The 21,034-nt window shown below is 45.3% G+C and overlaps 1 protein-coding gene across 3 annotated transcripts in view; it reads left to right on the top strand.

Moving 5' to 3' along the window:
* Nucleotides 1-21,034, top strand: part of MTF1 (metal regulatory transcription factor 1) — a 47,233-nt gene that overhangs the window by 1,127 nt on the left and 25,072 nt on the right. For 2 of the 3 annotated variants that reach the window (XM_021093301.1, NM_001243544.1), the window contains 3 exon segments: nt 1,049-1,507; nt 19,468-19,706; nt 20,497-20,628. In XM_021093301.1, the coding sequence (XP_020948960.1) occupies nt 1,100-1,507; nt 19,468-19,706; nt 20,497-20,628 (779 nt within the window). In that variant the 5' untranslated portion in view covers nt 1,049-1,099. 3 annotated transcript variants of the gene reach the window in all.

Here is a 21,034-nt window from a genome sequence, read left to right as displayed (position 1 = left end):
TTTACCCCAGTAGTAGTAAGTAGTAGAGCTGGGATTTGTGGGTAGGTGACTCTGCCTCCAAAGCCCTGACTATTCCACCCTAGACTTACTGTCTCATGGTCTGATTTGGGGGATATTTGGGGGGAGTGTCCTTTCTTGAAGATTTATAGCAACTCAGCCTTGAAGCACTTTGCCCTTATTTCCCCTAAAGTTTTTTGGTGTTTTTTTGTTTAGTTTTTTTTGGGGGGGGGCGGTGGCCATACCCACAGCGTGGGGAAGTTACTGGAGCAGGGATCAGACCTGAGCCACAGCAGTGACAACACTGAATCCTTAACTGTTAGGCCACCGGGGAACTCCCTCTTTAAGTATTTTGACCAACCTTCAAAGTGTTTGGCAATACGGCATATTTGGAAGGTCTCATGAATTGCTACTTATTCCTTCCATTAACTTTTTTTTTTTTTTTTTTTGTCTTTTCCAGGCCCGCACCCATGGCATATGGAGGTTCCCAGGCTAGGGGTCTAATTGGAGCTGTAGCCGCCGGCCTACGCCACAGCCATAGCAACACAGAATCGGAGCCAAGTCTGCGACCTACACCATAGCTCACAGCAATGCCGGATCCTTAACCCACTGCATGAAGCCAGAGATCGAACCCTCATCCTCATGGTTCTTAGTTGGATTCGTTAACCACTGAGCCACGACGGGAACTCCCCATTTTTAATTTTTTTAATTAATTTATTTTTTTGCTGCACAGTATGTGGAAAGTTCCCGGGGCAGGGAACAAACCTACATCATAGCTGTGACCAGAGGCGCAGCAGTGACATTGCTAGATCCTTAACCTGCCATGCCACAAGGGAACTCCTTCCATTTTTTTTAGAAGACATTCTTTTTCTTCAAGATAACTTGATGGGTTTAAATTTAGACTTAAAAAAAAATTATTCCCAAGGAAGATGTTTTTCATTTCAAGATGTTTGGCCTGCTCTTGAAATGAGAGGAAAAAAAGCCCTGTGATTGCTGAGGAGGTCCCTGGTCCTGTGCTATGACTCCTAACTTTGGCTTTGTTCTATTGCAGACAGGTCACTACCTTTCCATTTCTCACAATTGGGCTGAGCACAATTGAACCATGGGGGAACACAGTCCAGACAACAGCATCAGCTATTTTGAGGCAGAGGAAGATGAGCTGACCCCCGATGACAAGATGCTCAGGTTTGTGGATAAGAACGGACTGGTGCCTTCCTCATCTGGAACTGTTTATGATAGGACAACTGTTCTCATTGAGCAGGACCCTGGCACTTTGGAGGATGACGATGATGATGGACAGTGTGGAGAACACTTGCCTTTTCTAGTAGGGGGTGAAGAGGGCTTTCACCTAATAGATCATGAAGCAATGTCCCAGGGTTACGTGCAACACATCATTTCACCAGATCAGATTCATTTAACAATAAACCCTGGTTCCACGCCCATGCCAAGAAATATCGAAGGTGCAACCCTCACTCTGCAGTCGGAATGTCCAGAAACGAAACGCAAAGAAGTAAGTATAGCGGCGGGTGAGGGCCCAGTTTGGCTTTGGGGAAAGTCTTTACATGAGTCTTTCTGGCAGTTTCAGCTGGGGAGTGTAGGGGGTCCCTGGAATTGGGACCTGCAGTGGCTTTCCTTACTGTATATGCCTCACGTCTTGTTGTGACTGCTTTCTGGAACTTTTGGTGTGTACGGCCACATTGAAATTTGGGAAAAGTAAATTACCATTTTTTCAGAATGTCCTCCCCAAATCATAAATAAAATAGAAAATTCACTCTGGTAAATCCATGTTTCTGATGTGAAAGTAATAGAACTTGGCCTCTCTCTGGGTTGTGTGAAAATGATTTGTTTTGGAGAGATGAGTATTTGCTGGAATGTGCTTTATTTGTGAACGCTTAATGGATAATGAAGGCTGGCTTTCTTTTGTAAGAAAATGAGGCAAGAGACAGTAAACCAGGAGTTCCCTTGTGGCACAGAGGGTTAAGGAGCTGGCATTGTCACTGAAGTGGCTTCGATCACTACTGTGGTGCAGGTTTGATCCCTAGCCTGGAACTTCCACATGCTGTGGGCACATCCACCCTCCGCCCCCCAAAAAAGAGAGACAGTCAGTGAGAGCAGCTTATCTAAATAAGCTTTCATGCTCATATTTAGCTAATGTGAGTAAGGTAACACTTATTACAATGCTTTGAACACTGTAAAGTGTTGTACAAATTGTACTAGTGGTGATAATTAGCAGGAGTTAACAATGTAGTTTAATCTGAGGGCTAATTGCAAGTCAGCTGGAAAAAAGCGGATCCCTGCTAATTGCATTGCCAGGGACTAAATGTAAGATTTTCCAAACAGCCATTGTTTAGCAAAATATTTTTCTCTTTTGTTGTAATTAAGGTCTTGAAACTGGAGAATTTTATGATTTATGGCATGTGTGTTTTCCTTTGCTAGGCTTAGAATCTCAGAGCTGAAAGGAACCCTAGCAAGACCATGCTGTCTTACCTCCCACCTCAACAGGCATTGCTGTATAGCCTCTCTGACACCAGTTCCTCTGATCTCTGCTTGAATATTTTCATAATGATGAGAGCACAGTGTTTCACAGTTCAGCCTAATACATTTGTTGGCCAGCTCTGATTGTTAGAAAGCTCTTACTCATGCGGAGCCAAAATCTGCCTTCCTGCAGCTACTGCCCACTGGTTCTAGTTCTTCCTCTCTGAACAGTGAGCTAAACCTTCCTCCGCCAGGACAACCCATCAGGTAGTTAAGATCAGAGGCTTCTCTACATCTTCTCCTGTGCAGGCTAAACACCTCCATTTACTTAAATGTCTCTAATCTTGGGATGTTTTTCCCCTAGTTTCTCATCAGCCTGGTCACCTTTGATTGTACACGTTCCAGTTTTCCAAAGTCCTTAAAATTCGTAATTGAGCACGGTCTCACAAGTGTGAGTCAGCTAGCACTGAATACCGTGCAATTCTTATCTCTTAATCTGGACACTGTCCTACAATTACTGTATGATCTGTATTTTATTAGCAATGATATCTTACTGTTAGCCTGCACTTGGAAATCCCTAGAATAGTGTCTTTTCACTGGGGCTAGTTTTGTCCCCCAGGAGATACTTGGCAATGTCTGGAGACGTTTTTGGTTGTCACACTCTGGAAGTGCTCCTGGAATCTAGTGGGTAGAGCACGAAGAGCCTGTTAAACATCCCGCAGTGCACAGGACAGCCCTCTGCAACAAATGATTGTCTGGTCCCAAATGTCAGCTAGCTCTATTCCAATAAAATTTTACTTACAGAACAGCTCGTGGGCTACCCGGACTCCCTCTAGACTAGACTATAGGGAGTTGTAGAAGAGGAGGGTGGAAGGGTAGCAGAGGTCCAGACTCAGAAGGCAGTGACGGCCTGCTCAGGGGTTTGGACTGTATTCTAGGACTAGCAGGAAACCACTGAAGGTGTCTGAGCCACAGACTGATGTGGGTAGCGTAGCATTTTAGAAAGCTAGCTCTGGTAGCAGTGCTGGCATGATTACCCAGGTAGGAGATAGTTGTAGTTTTGGTCTGGAGTTTCACTCGAGTCTGATGAAGTGTAGTATGGGAAGAACCAGAGCTTTTGTTGAAGTGTGAGAGAACTTGAGTTTGAAGAATGAGCCGTGAATTGGGTCTGATTCAAAGGATTTGTCCGTTTTTCCAAGTGTGTTGAGTTGCTTCTGTTTCTTAGCACAGGGACCATAGGGATGACCAGTGGAGCTCCCAGTCTAGGTAGTGAGTTAAGTAGTTCCAGTCCACTGTGATAGGTGCTTGGAGGCATGTTCAGAGTGCCCTGTGCGTGCGGAGGAAAAAGCGGCCAACTTGCCTGTCCCCCTCACTGTCTGGGTATGGTGATTCCCTTATAGGAATCAGGAAGAAGCCAAAGTTCGATGGGGAAATGGACAAGTTGGTTGGAGTATATCGGATGTATAGTCCCTGGAGAAAAGTAAAGTGAACAAGTTGAGAAGCCCTTTGGAAATGTGGATCTGAAGTCAAGGACATGGTTTGGGATTAGCACTATGAATCCAGGAGCTCCTGCTGTGGCACAACGGGAACGGCAGTGTCTTGAGAATGCTGGGATCCGGGTTTGATCCTCAGCCCCGCACAGTGGCTTACAGCTCCGGTGCGCCACAACTGCAGCTTAGGTCCCAACTGCAACTCAGATCCGATCCCTGGCCCGGGAGCTCTGTATGCCACGGGGCAGCCAAAAATGAAAAAAGAAAACAAAACTGTGAATCCATGAAAGGGCAGTAGTTCAAACTGTGGGCAAATTACCTGAGGGAGAAGTAAAAGTTGTTCTGAGAATCTAAGGGTTAGAAAGAGAAAGAGGAACCAGAGGTCACACAGTCCCAGGAATGGATGGAGTAGTGTTGTGGAAGCTGAGGGGAGAGAGATCCAAGACGTGTGACTATTCCTTTGTGACCCTGCAGAGGGATTGAGGAGCCCAAGAGAAGCTGTTAGTTGTGCTGTTTGTGCAGTTGACCACATCATGGGAGGACTTTCACTAGAGCACTGGGGGCTGAAGCCAGTGGGTGGTGAGGAAGCAGGAGGCAGGAAACATCAAGCTTCTTATTTTTTATTTTTTTTAATAGGGTAGTTGAAGGAAGAGAGTGATGAGGCAGTAGTAACTCATGGGGATTGAATCATTTTTCAGCAAAGGAAATTTGAACGTGGCTTAGGGCCTTAACTTTGCCATCCTCAGTTAATGATTACTATGAGAGAGTGTTCCAAGAGCAAATGCTTGGGAAACAGTAAGTTGAATCAAGACAGGGGTTTGTTTATTAGTATGGGATTTTTCAGGAGCTTTTGATAATAAATAAGAAGGAAGGAAAGGGAGAATTCTCTAAATATTTTGAATTCGGGAAACCATTTTTCAGGTCTCATTTCCACAATCAGTATTCTGTGGAACACATTTTGGGAAATGCTGAAGTAGGCAGAAAAGGAGGAGATGGTAGGGAAGGAGTGATTATGCAATCAGTGATATGAGCTGTCACTTTCCCACTCCGTCCTACTGGCAAGCCTGCTTTAACAGTCCTGTCTTCTGGTCGTTAATAGTCACGTGGAGGAGTTCCCCTTATGGCTCAGCAGAAATTGAATCTGACCAGCATCCATGAGGACGCAGGTTTGATCCCTGGCCTTGCTCAGTGGGTTAAGGATCTGGCATTGCCGAGCTGTGGTGTAGGTCGCAGATACAGCTCAGATCCTGTGTTGCTGTGGCTGTGGTGTAGGCCAGTGGCTCTAACTATGATTTGACCCCTAGCCTGGGAACCTCCATATGTGTGGGGGCGGCCCATCACATTGAATAGGACAAGGTCAAGGGCATTATAAATACCTGGTTCAGTCTACCATGGATTGAGCTCACTGTACTTTCCTCCCACCATATTTTCCCATTCCTCACAGGAGACCTACGTGGAAGATTCTAGAAACTACTTTTGAAATCACTAGGCATGTGGTTGGTTGGGGATCAAGGGAGAAACGGCAGTGGCTTTCAGTCTGTGAAAATCTTGCTAAATGACCAGGCATTCAGGAGACTGTCTTCCTGAAGCAATATCTTAATGTAGCTTTGCTTTAACAGTAATGTTGTTTTATTCTGTGGCATTTAAATCCATTTAATTGGCCTGAAGAAGCCAGTGTTTATGACTGATAACACTCTTCATGATACTTTTACATCCCACCCCCACCTTCCACCCCCCGCCACACCCTTGGTCTTTTTCTCCATCTCTGTGCCCAGGTGTTACTCTGGAGAAATGAAATCATTTGATAACTAGTCTTCTTGGCTTCTTAAGCAGCTTATTTTCTGAGTCAGATTTTAGCTTGATTTTCCTGTTTACCCTTGATTGTTCCATTGTTTTCTATAGTGTGTGGTTGGCTTACCTATTCATTTCCCCCTCCATGCTTGTCTTGAACAAAAATAAACCAGCCAGAACCCTGCTACAGGCACTGTCTTCTCCTTCCAAGGGGTACTGGTCATTTTAATTCACATTGTACATGTCTTATTCTCGTACTTGCTGCTTTACTACTGCATGCCTGTTGATTTGGTAGCTTTGGAAACTCAAATCCAAATCCTGTCATTCTGCTCAGCACCTGCAGCATATAGAACTTGCCAGGCCAGGGATCAAACTCACGCCACAGCAGTGACAACGCCAGATCCTAAACCACTGTGCCAGCAGGGAACTCCCTAGAATCAGTATCTCAAGCTCTGCTTTTTTTCTTTTTTGCTTTTTAGGGCTGTACCCACGGCATATGGAGGTTCCCAGGCTAGGGGGTCTCATTGGAGCTACAGCTGCTGGCCTATGCCACAGCCACAGTAACACCAGATCCGAGTTGCGTCTGCGACCTACACCACAGCTCACGGCAGTGCCGGATCCTTGACCCATTGAGCGAGGCTAGGGATCAAACCTGCAACCTCATGGTTCCTAGTTGGATTTGCTTCCACTGCACCACACCGGGAACTCCAAGCTTTGCTTCTTTAATATCTTTCTACTGTGGGTTTCTGAGCAGCTCTGCTTCCTTTAGTTGGTTCATGCAGTTAATGGTTTCCCAGACTTTCTTGCATCTGTGCCCTTCTTGAGAACCTGCCAGGACTGCTGGTTTACCTATTCATCTACCTCTGGACCACACTGGTGAACATAACATGCCCCCATCTCCTGTTTTAACTGACGTGTGCTCTTCTGCTGGATAGTTGGCCAAGAAGTGTGAAGTAGCCCAGGACTCACATAACCAAATAATGTTCTTCATGATGCACCAAACTATCCCAGTGCATTGGTGGGGAAAGAGTATCTTTTTCTACCAAGAAACACAGTTACAGTGATGCTTTCTAAGTTAGGCTGCTTGCTGCCTTGGTCAGTGACAATCCAAGAAATTGACTGATTGATTGATTGATTTGATTTTTATGGCTGCATCTTCACATATGAAAGTTCCTGGGCCAGAGATTGAGTTCAACTGCAGCTTTGACCTATGCTCCACCTGCGGCAATGCTGGATTCTTTAACTCATTGCGCCAAACCGGGAGATTGAACCCTCACCTGTGCAGTGATCTGAGCTGTTGCATTCGGATTCTTTTTTTTTTTTTTTTTTTTTTTGTCTTTTTGCTATTTCTTTGGGCCGCTTCAGTGGCATATGGAGGTTCCCAGGCTAGGGGTCTAATCAGAGCTGTAACCACCAGCCTACGCCAGAGCCACAGCAATGCGGGATCCAAGCCGAGTCTGCAACCTACACCACAGCTCACGGCAACGCCAGATCCTTAACCCACTGAGCAAGGCCAGGGATCGAGCCTGCAACCTCATGGTTCCTGATCGGATTCGTTAACCACTGCGCCACGACGGGAACTCCGCATTCGGATTCTTAACCCACTGCACCACAGCAGAAACTCCAAGATTTTTTTTCTTTTCTTTTTATTTATTTATTTTTTTCGTCTTTCTGCATTTTTTCTAGGGCCGCACCTGCAGCATATGGAGGTTCCCAGGCTAGGGGAATCCTTAACCCACTGAGCAAGGCCCGGGATCGAACCCACAACCTTATGGTTCCTAGTCAGATTCGTTAACCGCTGAGCCACGATGGGAACTCCTTTTTTTTTTCTTTTAGTGTGGCAAATTTTAAGTAAAAGGGATGAAACCTGACTCCAGTGTTTCAAGCCTTTTTGCAGTGTGTCCTTTGCCTTGGGAGTTCCAATCTCATTCCTTATCATCAATCCCTCAGGCAGTAGAATGATCCTCTCAGACAAACCGGGTTGTTGCTGACTCTCCAGTCTGCATACTGTGATTACTTTCCTTTACAGGGTCCCTTTTGAACTCCTACAGAATTGCCATTCAGAACTAGGACAGAGACTGTTGCTGCTTGAAATTCTAGTGTTAAGGATCCATTCATTTTTTTCCCCACAAGCTTTTACTTATTGAATATCTACTTTTGTCAAATATCAGGAAGGATGAAATAGTCCCTGCCCTGGGGGACTCAGAGTCTGCAAGGGAGACTAGAGGCTTTGTGGGTAGATATGTGAGATTTGGTAGGAAACCAGGGCAGGAAGCATTTTCCATTTATTATTAGGTGAAGTCATTTCAGCCTGTCCCCTGTATGCCTGCACGTATATTACATACCTCTCTGCAGCCATCAGCGTTTCCATCCCTAAGGCCCACAGGCTTGAAAAAGGGACAAAGGTGGTTTTGTGTATATATTGGTTTTCCAACATGGTGCTGCAGGAATAGCAGGTCGCAGATTTACATTTTATATTGGCTGTATCTGCTGGGTATTGCTAAAATTTTGCTATTGTAGGACATTGGAGAAAGCATCCAAATTTTAATGTTTTTCTCTTATTTAAATCAAGCTTATTCTGCAAGTGGTTTCTTATGTGATGTGTGAAGGGATAATTTAGATGTACGTTCCGTCTTCGTTCTTGTATATACTGCGTGGCCTTGGGCAAGCTGCTCTGTTTCCTCTTTTGTAAAATCGAAATAAAAATATCCCATTGCGTTTTGTGAAGATTAAATGAGATTTATTCATATATAGATATACAAGAGTGGAGGCATAAGACACTTAGCATAGTGTCTGGTGCATGGTGGTTGTTCAGTGAATGTTCATTTACTTTCTCTTCCTTGTAGGCTTACATGGTTCTTAAGGCACGGAGGTGATCTCCTGTTAAAGAAAAGATTAAAATTATCTTTGTCAGGAATTCTTTGGGAAGCAAAGTTGTAAATTGTGTTTGGGTTCCCTGGAATCCAGTAACCCCTAATTTGCTGAGCTGTTGTATTAATATTGCTGTGGAAAGTGAGCCACCATTTCTAAGTACATTTTATAAGGAAAACATGTTCGTAGTCCCGCTGAAGGGTTCTGGGTGTGGCCCTTGCCACAGCTGACCTTCCACTCTCATACTCTGCTCCCTTGGAGTCCTTGGACTTCCTTAGCAGCAGTCCCCTGATGGTGGGCACTTGGGGCACCAGGCAAAGCTGGGGCTCTTTTTAAAAAAGATTTTTAATTTTTGGAGTTCCTATCATGGTGCAGCAGAAACGAATCCGACTAGGAACCATGAGGTTGTGGGTTTGATCCCTGGCCTCACTCAGTGGGTTAAGGATCTAGCATTGCCGTGAGCTGTGGTGTAGGTTGCGGATGCAGCTTGGATCTAGCGTTGCTGTGGCTGTGGTGTAGGCCGGCAGCTATAGCTCTGATTTGACCCCTAGCCTGGGAACCTCCATATGCCATGGGTGCAGCCCTAAAAAGACAAAAAAAAAGTTTTTTTTAGTTTTTAAAAATTGAGCTAAAATTGACTTATAACATGATATAATAGAATGATTCAGTATTTGTATATATTGCAAAATGATCACCGCAATAAGTCTAGTTAACAGCCACCACCACGCATAGCTACAAATTTTTTTCTCGTGGTGAGAACTTTTAAGATGTATTCTCTTAGCAACTTTCAAATATTCAGTACAGTATTACTAACTATAGTTACCATGCTGTACATTACATTCTCTTGACTTACTTCTTTCTTAAGCTGAGGGCTCTTACAGCTAAAGAATGAGGACTTGTGTAATGCTGGCAGTGGCAGTGCCAGGACTGCAAGATGGCCAGCATCTGTTGAGTGCCTCTTATGTATTAGTCACTGTGTTAGGGGCTGTAGTATAGTTTTTTATTTAATTTTCATAACACTGGTATAAAGTAGGTACTATAAGCTCATTTTACAGGTAAAAGAACAGAGGCTTAGAAACAGACAACTAGCAGGTGGTAGAGTTGAATCAAGGACTTTCTGGTTGCCAAAGTCTATGATTTTCTGTCATAACACCATCTTTGCAAAGACAGAGGGGAGAACTAGTCGTCGAGATCTGCTAGCTGTGCAAAGGGCTGAGAAATGAGGAGCAGCCGAATGGCATCAGTTCTGTAAGGGAGAAGGGGTGCGGGGTGTGAGCAGCTGTTTGAATTCAGCCCTGTAGTAGGTGGACGGGGTCAGTGCAGAGCTCTTGTGTTTCTTCTTGGAGCTCTTTGGTCGCACTTTATGGAGTAGGAGAAAGGAGGTCATTGCCAACTTGGGAACAGCGTGGTAATGGGGAGAGGGAGAGGAAGTCCCTTGTGATGGGAGGGAGAGAGCAACCTTTATAGCCCTAACAGCCAGGCCAGTCATTTATGTGGACGAGTGTTCGTAGCCGGGTGCGCAGAGTCAGAGACACCCTTTCCTCGTTGGGAATGGCGCTGTTAATCTGTGTAGGAGCTTGTCCTCTCAGGTTCATTTCTTTTTCCTCCAGCCTCTTCTCTCTTCCAAATTTTTTTTTTTTTTTTTGCATTTCTTGGGCCGCTCCCGCGGCATATGGGGGTCCCCAGGCTAGGGGTCTAATTGGAGCTGTAGCTGCCAGCCTACGCCAGAGCCACAGCAACGCAGGATCCGAGCCGAATCTGCGACCTACACCACAGCTCACGGCAACGCCGGATCGTTAACCCACTGAGCAAGGCCAGGGATCGAACCTGCAACCTCATGGTTCCTAGTCGGATTCGTTAACCACTGCACCACGACGGGAACTCCCCGAATTTTTTTTAAACTTTTGTTTCCTAGGGTTCCAGTGTTCAACTGTCTTCAGTTTTGCTTATCTCATTCACCTTTCCTTCTCTGATCCTGTTGACTTAACAGGGCAGTCATCTTTGTTAAATATTTCTCTATTCTAGAACTACTGGGGACATTTTATAAGTCAATCTCAGTTCTCTGAGTGCTCCTGCTTTCTGTTCGTTACTCGCATAGGACCCCTCAGTGAGCCTCACCAGTACTGCCTCCGAGATCCTTAACTTAGAAATCAACAGCTGGAGTTCCCGTCGTGGTGCAGTGGTTAACGAATCCGACTAGGAACCATGAGGTTGCAGGTTCGATCCCTGGCCTTGCTCAGTGGGTTAAGGATCCGGTGTTGCTGTGAGGTGTAGTGTAGGTGGCAGATTCGGCTTGGACCTGGCGTTGCTGTGGCTCTGGGGTAGGCTGGTGGTTACAGCTCTGATTAGACTCCTAGCCTGGGAATCTACATATGCCTTGGGAAGCGGCCCCAGAAAAGGCAAAAAAAAAAGAGAGAGAGAAATCGACAGCTGTTAAGGCCACACGGGAAAATTAAAGTGACGCGGTTCTTAAACTCTTTTGGAGAAACATGTTTTCTAAAGGAATTTAAGAAAAAAAAATTATGGAGTTCCCGTCGTGGCTCAGTGGTTAGCGAATCTGACTAGGAACCATGAGGTTGCAGGTTTGATCCCTGGCCTCACTCAGTGGGTTACGGATCCACTGTTACCGTGATCTGTGGTGTAGGGTCGTAGATGCGGCTCAGATCTAGCGTTGCTGCTGTTGTGGCGTAGGCAGGGGCAATTTGATCCCTAGCCTGGGAACCTCCATATGCCACGGGTGCAGCCCTTAAAAAAACCAAAAAAACAATATATATATATATATATTATATATATATTATAGCTGATATTTTATAATGTTCAATTTCTGCTGCACAGCAAAGTGACCCAGTTATATATACATATACATTCTTTTTCTCACATTATGCTCCATCATGTTCCATCACAAGTGATCAGATATAATTCCCTGTGCTATACAGCAGGACCTCATTGCTTTTCCACTCCAAATGCAATAGTTTGCATCTACTAATCCCAAACTTCCAGTCCCTCCCATACCCGCCTTCCCCTTGGCAACCACAAGTCTGTTCTCTATGTCCATGAGTTTGTTTCTGTTCTGTAGATAGGTTCATTTGTGCCATATATTAGAGTCCAGATATAAGTTATATAATATGGTATTTGTCTTTCTCTTTCTGACTTCTTCACTTAGTATGAGAGTCTCTAGTTCCATCCATGTTGCTGCAAATGGCATTATTTTGTTCTTTTTTATGGCTGGTATTCCACTGTGTATATGTACAACATCTTTTTTTTTTTTTTTGTCTTTTAGGGCGGCACCCGTGGCATATGGAAATTCCCAGGCTAGGGATCCAGTTGGAGCTACAGCTGCTGGCCTACACCACAGCCACAGCAATTTGGGATCTGAGCCACGTCTGCGACCTACACCACAGCTCACGGCAATGCCGGATCCTTAACCCACTGAGTGAGGCCAGGGATCGAACCCGAAACCTCATGGTTCCTAGTCGGATTTGTTTCTGCTATGCCACGATGGGAACTCCATGTATCACATCTTCTCAATCCATTCATCTGTCAGTGGACATTTAGGTTGTTTCCATGTGTTGGCTATTGTGAATAGTGCTGCTGTAAACATAGGGGTGCGTGTATCTTTTTCAATGAAAGTTTTTTCAGTCCATTGGAATTTTTGGTGACATTATGTTCATCCTGTAGATACTCTAGTTAATTTTGTTAGGCCATTTAATTATGTGCCACCTCTCCCTCAAGGTTTTTATTTATTTATTTATTTATTTATTTTTTTGTCTTTTCTAGGGCTGCACCCGCAGCATATGGAGGTTCCCAGGCCAGAGGTCCAATCGGCGCTATAACCACCAGCCTATACAACAGCCACAGCAACTCGGTACCTCAGCCGCATCTACAACCTACACCACAGCTCACGGCAATGTTGGATCCTTAACCCACTGAGCAAAGCCAGGGATCAAACCTGCAACCTCACGGTTCCTAATCGGGTTTGTTAACCACTGAGCCACATCGGGAAGTCCCCTCAAGGTTTTTAAATTCAGCTTGGGCATCATCTCTTTCAGGAAGCTTTTCTTGGTCATCCCCAAGTTTTTCTTAGTCCAAGTTTTTCTTTTAAAATTTTCTCTATATTTCTCTATATTCTTAACATCCATTATCAGGGCAACTTCTTGTACTGTATTGTTCTGTCTGTTTGATTCCCCTCTTGACTTTGAGCTTGTTGAAAGCAGGGGCCATTTTTTTCTGCATTCCTAGCACCTGGGGACAGTACAGTCCCTGGAATATAATTGTTTTGAGTGGGTGCATGCAGGATAAACCTTGATTGTATTTAAATGTACCAAATCTTGTAATACCTCCTCTATGTAACCTGTTTTTTGCAACTTCCTGCTCTGATCCAGTTTGAGGAGGTTTAGCTTTCTCTTTTTGTGAAATTTGGTGCTGTTTAAAAACGATTCTGAAAGACATAGTCCAGGGCCTTTCACTTACTGCCTCCCTCCAGATGGGATGAAATTACTTGTTTAGTCAGCGTATTATCGGGGAGCATGTGCTTTGGCAGTCATCTCTCCCACTGTTAAACACAAATACCTTCCCCAGTCTGCGTCCTCTGCCACCTTTCTCCTCTCTTCTCAGCTGTTGCATGCATTGTCTCCAGCTCCTCACTTTCTCCCTACTTCCTGGTTCTGCTCCTGCTCCTCCAATGAAGCCAGTCTTGCTGGGGCACTTCTGCCCTTGTGAGTTGGCTGAATCCAAGAAATGCTTCATCAGTCGCCTCTACTGCGTTTGACCTGGTTGCCCATCCCCTTGAAACTCTATTCTTTGTCACTCATAGTCCTTGCTGCTACTTTCCCCAACACCAAGTCTTGCTGGTTTTGTTTTGTTTGTTTATTTAGTCATCTATTCTCTCACTCAGCAGGTACGAGTCACTTCTCCATAGGCCCAGTCCCTGAGGCTGTGGCAGTGAACGAGACAGACATGGTCCCTGCTCTCATGGAGCTTACAGTCGAGCTGGAGGGTAGCCATTCACTTATTCCACAAATACCTGTTTAGCACTTCCTGTTTTCCAGTTACTATTGTGCCTAGAAACTAAATAGATAATTATGTATATTGTTTAGTTATGTAATTATTTAATCTTATGGGTATTTTGTGCTTTAAAAAATACAGGATGCTATGAGAACCCACAATAAGGATACCTATTCTAGTTTGGCTCCAGAAGGGGTAGGGATTGGTCAGGGGAGAGGTCCTTGAGGAAGGAACATTTAATGGAAGCTTGAATTAGCCGAGTAAGAAAACCTGGATAGGACCAGGTGTTGGCTGGTGAAGAAACAGGGATAGGTAGTTAATTGCGTGTGTTACTTTCAAAGTTATCAACTGTTGTAGCATCTTACTTCTGCTCTTATCATTCACCGTTGTCCTAAGCTCTATGATTGGGACATGTGCAGACTTATTACAGCATTCACAGTCTTGGTTCTCCTTCTTGGTCAGTAGTCATTTTGAAATCTCTGTCTCACAGCACCAAAGAGATTTTTCAGTCTTGTTGTTGTTGTTGTCTTTTTAGGGCCACACCTGCGACATATGGAAGTTCCCAGGCTGGGGGTCAAAACAGAGCTGCAGCTGCCAGCCTATACTACAGCCACAGCAACCTGGGATCTGAGCCGCATCTGTGACCTACACCGCAGCTCACAGCAACACTGGATCTTTAACCCAATGAGCAAGGCCAGGGATCAAACCCGAGTCATCAAGGGTACTAGTTGGGTTCATTATGGCTGAGCCACAATGGGAACCTCTGAGGTTTTCAGTCTTGAGAAATCGGGACATATGCATGAGAGGATAATTAACTATGTAGGCAAAGTGACGAGTGAGTGGTAAAGTTAAATATTATTGGAATTCAGGGAAGGGCACTATCACATAGATATGGATTGATAGTGGAGGGCCTTAAAGGTGGTGAGGCTTGCGTGAAAGGAGGAGAGAGACTCAGAAAAGCAGAGAAGAAAGGAATCGAGCCTTTCCAGGAGAGAGAAAGGAGAGGGCAAAGGCAGGCGAGTGGGAATTCACTGTTGCAGTTATAGGGAAGGGGGTACCACCCTGTAGGCCTCCACAGAGCCTGCTGTTGGAGTGGAGACAGAAGATGACCCGGGGAGTTCCCGTCGTGGCGCAGTGGTTAGCAAATCCGACTAGGAACCATGAGGTTGCGGGTTGGATCCCTGGCCTCGCCCAGTGGGTTAACGATCCGGCGTTGCCGTGAGCTGTGGTGTAGGTTGCAGACTCGGCTTGGATCCCGCATTGCTGTGGCTCTGGCGTAGGCCGGTGGCTACAGCTCTGATTCAACCCCCAGCCTGGGAACCTCCATATGCCACGGGAGCGGCCCAAGAAATAGCTAAAAAGACACAAAAAAAAAAAAAAAAAGAGAGAGAGAGAAGATGACCCAGGAAGGACTTTACGAGGCTAGGGAATAGGGCAGAGAGATGGCATGTGTAAAACACTGTTTTAGAATAAATCTGGCAATGATTGGCTTCCTCTGCACTGAGCCCTGAGAATGCCTGGTCAGTAGTTCAGTTCAGCAGATGAACTGTTCACGGAGCACCTCCTGTGTGGCGTGGAGAAGGGAAGGGGATGAAGGAGGGAGCATTTGCCTAAGGAACCTAAAGACAAGTGCAAGTTCATATTGGGGATTGGGCAGATGAAGAAGTCAGCCCCTCCCTTCCCCACCCCCACAGGTTCTAGGGATTTGGCTAACTCTGGTTCACAGGCCAAATCCGTATAGATGTCTATTTCTGTAGAGTGGTTTTTACATTTGAAATCATTTTAAAAATCAAAAGAACACTATTTCCTGATATATGAAATTCAGATTTCATGGTCCATAAATAAATTTTTTTGGAGCACAGCCTTGTTTGTCCATTTCTGTATCGTCTTCAGTTCCTTTCACATACAGCAGTGGAGTTGAGTAGCCGGAGACTGCATGGCCCACAAGGCCTAAAATGTGCACTATTTATTTGGCCCTTCAGAGAAACCTTGTCTGCCCTTGAGTCACACCCATCCTCGTCTCAGAACCAGCTAGAATGTCCTCCCTATCTGAGGCTTTTCCCTACACCCAGGCTTTTATTTATTTGTTTATTTATTTATTTATTGTCTTTTCGCCATTTCTTGAACCGCTCCTGTGGCATATGGAGGTTCCTGGGCTAGGGGTCGAATCGGAGCTGTAGCTGCCAGCCTACGCCAGAGCCATAGCAACGCAGGATCCGAGCCGCGTCTGCGACCTACACCACAGCTCACGCAACGCTGGAACCTTGACCCACTGAGCAAGGGCAGGGATCAAACCCGAAACCTCATGGTTCCTAGTCGGATTCATTAACCACTGCGCCACAACAGGAACTCCCAGGCTTGCTTTTAAATATCTCTGTCTTCTTTATGTTCCTCCCAGATCCTCATCTTCTTTCTTCTAGGACTTTCTCCTTCCAAATGTGCTCAAGACCTGTCCTACTTTAAACAAGGAAACAACGGTTCATCAGCTCAGAGGTCCACTTGTTCTGCTCTCCCTCTCCAGTCTTTATCCCTGCCTTTCATTTATTCATCTATTCCAGACTTCTGACCCCATCAGTCCACTAAAACTAGTCTTGCTGAGACCCTAGTGAATTCATAGCTGTGGGATCCAGTTATTTCCCCAGTCCTGTCTTCCTTGTTTTCTCTGACATTAAACATTTTGATTATTCTCTTTTCTTTGAGTCCGTTTTTCTTTTGACTTTTGTGATACCCGTCTCCTTTGCTTCTCTTCCTAATTCCCTAGCCCTGTCTCTCAGTCACCCATCAACAGCTTGTCTTCTTCCACCAGTTACTTACTTAAACATTGGCGACATTCGGAAGCCTCTCCTTTGTCCTTTTAGCCAAAATTTTATTGAGCATCTACTATATTGAAATACTTTACATAGATTATTCCTAATCCTTGCGACAACCCTAAAAAGATCGATTTTGTTTCCTCCATGTTATAAATAGGAAATTGAGACTTGGCTTAAGTGATTTTTCCCAAACTTACACAGAAAGCTCAAACCAGCCTTCTGTAGTGTACAGGAAAGCCACCTATGCCAGAGACTCCTGCCATAGACTTTGTTTTTAGCTTCTAGTTGTATGACTGTCTGTCTACCAGACATTTCCACCCAGAAGTCCAGGGAGCACCTCAAATCCAACTCATCATCTCTCCCTCACCCCTGTTCAATGCAGAATTGGTTTGTGACCAGTCAATGTAGTCATCCAGGCCATAACCTTGGGAGGTGATCTTGACTTTGCCTAACCCCCACCCCTGCCCCACCTCAGCACCTGGTTGTAATTAAGCCAGTCATTCCTCCCCTTTTAATTTCTCTGGAATTCATTCTCGTAATGTCCACTATCACTTCCCTGGTTCAGATTCTTTTCATGTCTGTCGTGGACTGTTTTCCCTCTTCCTTTAATCTCCATCCCCTTTTCTTTTCTCTTACCCTTTCAGTCTTTCTTCCATAGGCTTCCAGAATGATCTTTTTGGAATCTGTGGTCTGATTGCCTTGCCATCTCGGTTAAAACCTATTTATGGCTCCCCAGTGTCCTCTTCCTTTACTGCATTGCTTAGCTAAGGGGGCTTCAACTCATTTTTCTAGATTCTTCTTCCAGTCTCTTGCATACTCAAGCGTGTCTGTAGTACTCTGTACCAGTGTACTCAGTCATCTCTCTGTGAATGCCCGTCTCGTTCAGTTTGAGGAGCACTTTTTCAGTTTATCCCTAGAAAATAGACAAACAGGCAAAGGCCCCCAGTTCAGAGAGAGAACCTCAGTCTCTGAACCTTCTCTGAGTCTGGACTTTCTGAAAAGGGTTAGGTTTCCCTTCTTTTTGCTTCCCAAGCACTATGCCTGTGTAGCTGTTGTTGGGCTCAGCCTTGTGTATAATTTGTGCACATCTGCCTCCTTAGAACGTGCTCTGGAGTTCCCATCATGGTTCAGTGGTAATGAACCCAACTAATATCCATGAGGATGCGGGTTTGATCCCTGGCCTCGCTCAGTGGGTTAGGATCTGGTGTTGCCATGAGCTGTGGTGTAGGTCACAGACATGGCTCAGATCCCAAGTTGCTGTGGCTGTGGTGTGGGCTGGCAGCTGTAGCTCTAATTCAACCCCTAGCCTGGGAACTTCCATATGCCATGGGTGCGGCCCTAGAAAGACAAACAAACAAACAAACAAAACCCTGGTGCTCCTTAACAGCAGAGCTTTTTGTCTTGTTTGATTTTTTTTTTTTCTCTGTGGTATCTTGCTTGTTGCCTGGGACATAGTAGTTCATTAACTGTTGAATGAATAGCAGTCGCATAATGAGAGATAGGAACTGAGGCTTGGGAGAAAGGTGAGGCTCAAAGGATGAAGATGTTTGCTAAAGCTATAGAATAGGCAGTACCGGAACCCTGGTATGTAGAGCCTCAGATAAAGGATAGTTTTTTCACAGATCTTTTATCTCATTTTTTTCTGCTCAGAAGCACCGTGAGACAGTGGGGGCAGGCATGCAGATTCATCTTTAAGAAATAACCTGAAGTTAAGTGCCAGAATTCAGTCTTCTCTCCAGCCAAGTCTGTGCTGTTTCCAGTGGAGAGATGGGGAAGGTTTCGGAGATGAGAGAGAGGTTTGGGGCTAAAGCTACATTTAGAGGTCAAAGAAAAGGAGTGGCTCAAGGCAGAACATAAAGTGAGCCCCAAGGAATTACTGTGCGGTGAAGGACAAGGTTTCAGAAGGGGAAGGGCCCCAGGGCCCATGAAATAATGGGGAAGGAGGAAAGAGTTTGACCACCAGGAAGTTCAAGAGGATGATTTTGTCCAGTGAAGCCACCTTGCCAAGTGGTTCCACCTGTGCATAGCACGCTTGCCAGAAGTGAGGTAGTAAAAGGAAACCAAGAGGCTGGCAGTGTGAGAAGTGTCGTATTACCAAAAATTCCAAGAAATTTATGGTACATTTGTTTCCATTTTGTAGACCTGAAAATATGTGGTATAAACTTTGCCAGTATATAATCAAGCTAGTATACCTAAAACTGAGTATATAAATGTCAGGATGTTTTAGACTCATAACATTGGTCAATTCCAATCAAGAAATAATGCCAGAGAGCAGGATGTTGGATCACGTGTTAAAAGTCAAATTGTTTTTGAATGTGGGTAACTGTAATAATATATGCCCACCTTTAGAGCCCAGATTTTTACTAGAATCTGAAAAGCCTATTCTTTTTTTTTTTTTTTTTTTTAAGGGCCACAGCCATGGCATATGAAAGTTCCCAGTCTAGGGGTCCAATTAGAGCTGTCGCTACCAGCCTACACCATAGCTGCAGCAATGCCAGATCCGAGTCACAGCTCATGGCAACACTGGATCCTTAACCCACTGAGTGGGGCCAGGGATTGAACTCGTGTCCCCTTGGATACTAGTTGGGTTCGTTACTGCTAAGCCATGACAGAACTCCTGAAAAGCCTATTCTTATACTCATCTAGAGTATTTACCTACTTAATAAGCTTATGTCCTCCCTGTTGCCCTCATTATTTGTTTTCCAGATATAATTTGATCAACAGGAAGATTTCCCCACTTTTGTTGGAGGTTGTTTTCTCTTTTTTTCTTTTTTTTTGGCTGAGCCCAAGGCATGCGGAAGTTCCCGGGCCAGGGATCGAACCTACACCACAGCAGCAACCTGAGCCATAGCAGTGTCAATGCCAGATCCTTAACTGCTAGGACACTAGAGGATTCTTGGAGGTCATTTTCTGTGTTTATGATAGAAATCTGTTTGTCTCATCCACAGCTGCTAAGAGCCAAGCTCTGGGGGGAGTTAGGGCCTGGGCAGCCCTTTTGTCCTACTGATAAGGTGTCCTCTGTCTGCCAGGTAAAGCGGTACCAGTGCACCTTTGAGGGCTGTCCCCGCACCTACAGCACAGCAGGCAACCTGCGCACCCACCAGAAGACTCACCGGGGAGAGTACACCTTTGTCTGTAATCAGGAGGGCTGCGGCAAGGCCTTCCTCACCTCCTACAGCCTCAGGATCCACGTGCGAGTGCACACGAAGGAGAAGCCATTTGAGTGTGACGTGCAGGGCTGTGAGAAGGCGTTCAACACGCTGTACAGGTCAGGGCCCCCCCCAACCACCGCCAGCCCCCAACCCTCTCTCTGTCCTCACTGCAGAGCGTGCTTCCTGCACTCTAGAGAGGACAGCCATTCTCACCTGTTGACAGTTCATTAGAGGAACTTGTTACTTAAAGACCAGCATATATTGAGTTGGTTAAAAAAATTAGAGCACATTTGGGTCTGGGTTTGTATCTTCTGGAATGACACTCTGGCCTGAGGATTTCAGTATTTGGTATAGAAAAGTATCTCCTGTTGGCTCAGGATCTTGACACTAAGGTTTCTTTCATCTCCTTTCCTGCCTCCCCTTGAGGATTAACTTTTTTCTGCCCTCAGGAAGTGGAGAGTGGTCCCTTCTTAGCCATTTCTCTTTTCTACCATTTGTATCAGGAAACTTATGTTAGTTTTCACCCTCGGCTGTAAAACAGCAAGCATAATAATAGCTCACACTTAAAAAGCACTCACTGTGTCCTAGGCAGTGTTCTGAGTGTTGATCCTCACAGCAACTGTGAAGGAAACAGAAGCACAGAGGGGTTTTGCAACTGACTCAAGGTCCCCCTTGCAGGTGGAGGTGAGACCAGAGTTTGAGTCCCAGGCAGCCTGGCTCCAGAGTCCCACTCACACCATGGTGCTGTTTACTTCTCTGAAATTTCTCTCTGAGCACAAAATTTCAGATACTCACATATTATGGCCATAGAATTCTTATGCACTTGATCCTGAAGCACATCAGGCTGGCGAGGGAAGGCTGTGTAGCACATTGTGACAATGGGGATTTCATGGGGATGTCTTCCAGGCTGAAAGCACACCAGAGGCTTCACACAGGGAAGACGTTTAACTGTGAATCTGAAGGCTGCAGCAAGTACTTCACGACACTCAGTGATCTGAGGAAGCACATTCGAACCCATACAGGAGAAAAGCCATTTCGGTGAGTCTTCCTGTTTTCTCTTTGTCACTGACCAGGTTTCAGCTGGGTGTCTCGATGTGCTCTCAGATTTTTCAAAATGGAAAGAAAATTCCCTTGGCTACTTCTCTGGCGGTGTCTGCTCTCACCAGAATGGCGGGAATGGCTGCTGCCGATGAGGGCTGTGGAGTCCAGGAGCATCCCCGCTCTGGATGATGGTCTCTCTGTCTCTATTTTCAAGAAGTGTTTGTTGAAACTCACTTGATGTGCTAGGGACTTTTATCAGTGCTAGAGTACTACTGAAACACAGGCCCCCCCCTCTTGAGAACCATAGTCGGGTGGAAAAGAACCACAATTAACCAGACGGTATCTGACACTGATGTGCCAAAAGGACTCTGAGCATGGGGAAGGATACCTAGCTAAGAAGAGG

The sequence above is a fragment of the Sus scrofa genome, chromosome 6 (genome assembly GCF_000003025.6).
Source record: "Sus scrofa isolate TJ Tabasco breed Duroc chromosome 6, Sscrofa11.1, whole genome shotgun sequence".
Classification (NCBI taxonomy): domain Eukaryota; kingdom Metazoa; phylum Chordata; class Mammalia; order Artiodactyla; family Suidae; genus Sus; species Sus scrofa.
This window is presented reverse-complemented; position numbering and strand designations above follow the sequence as displayed.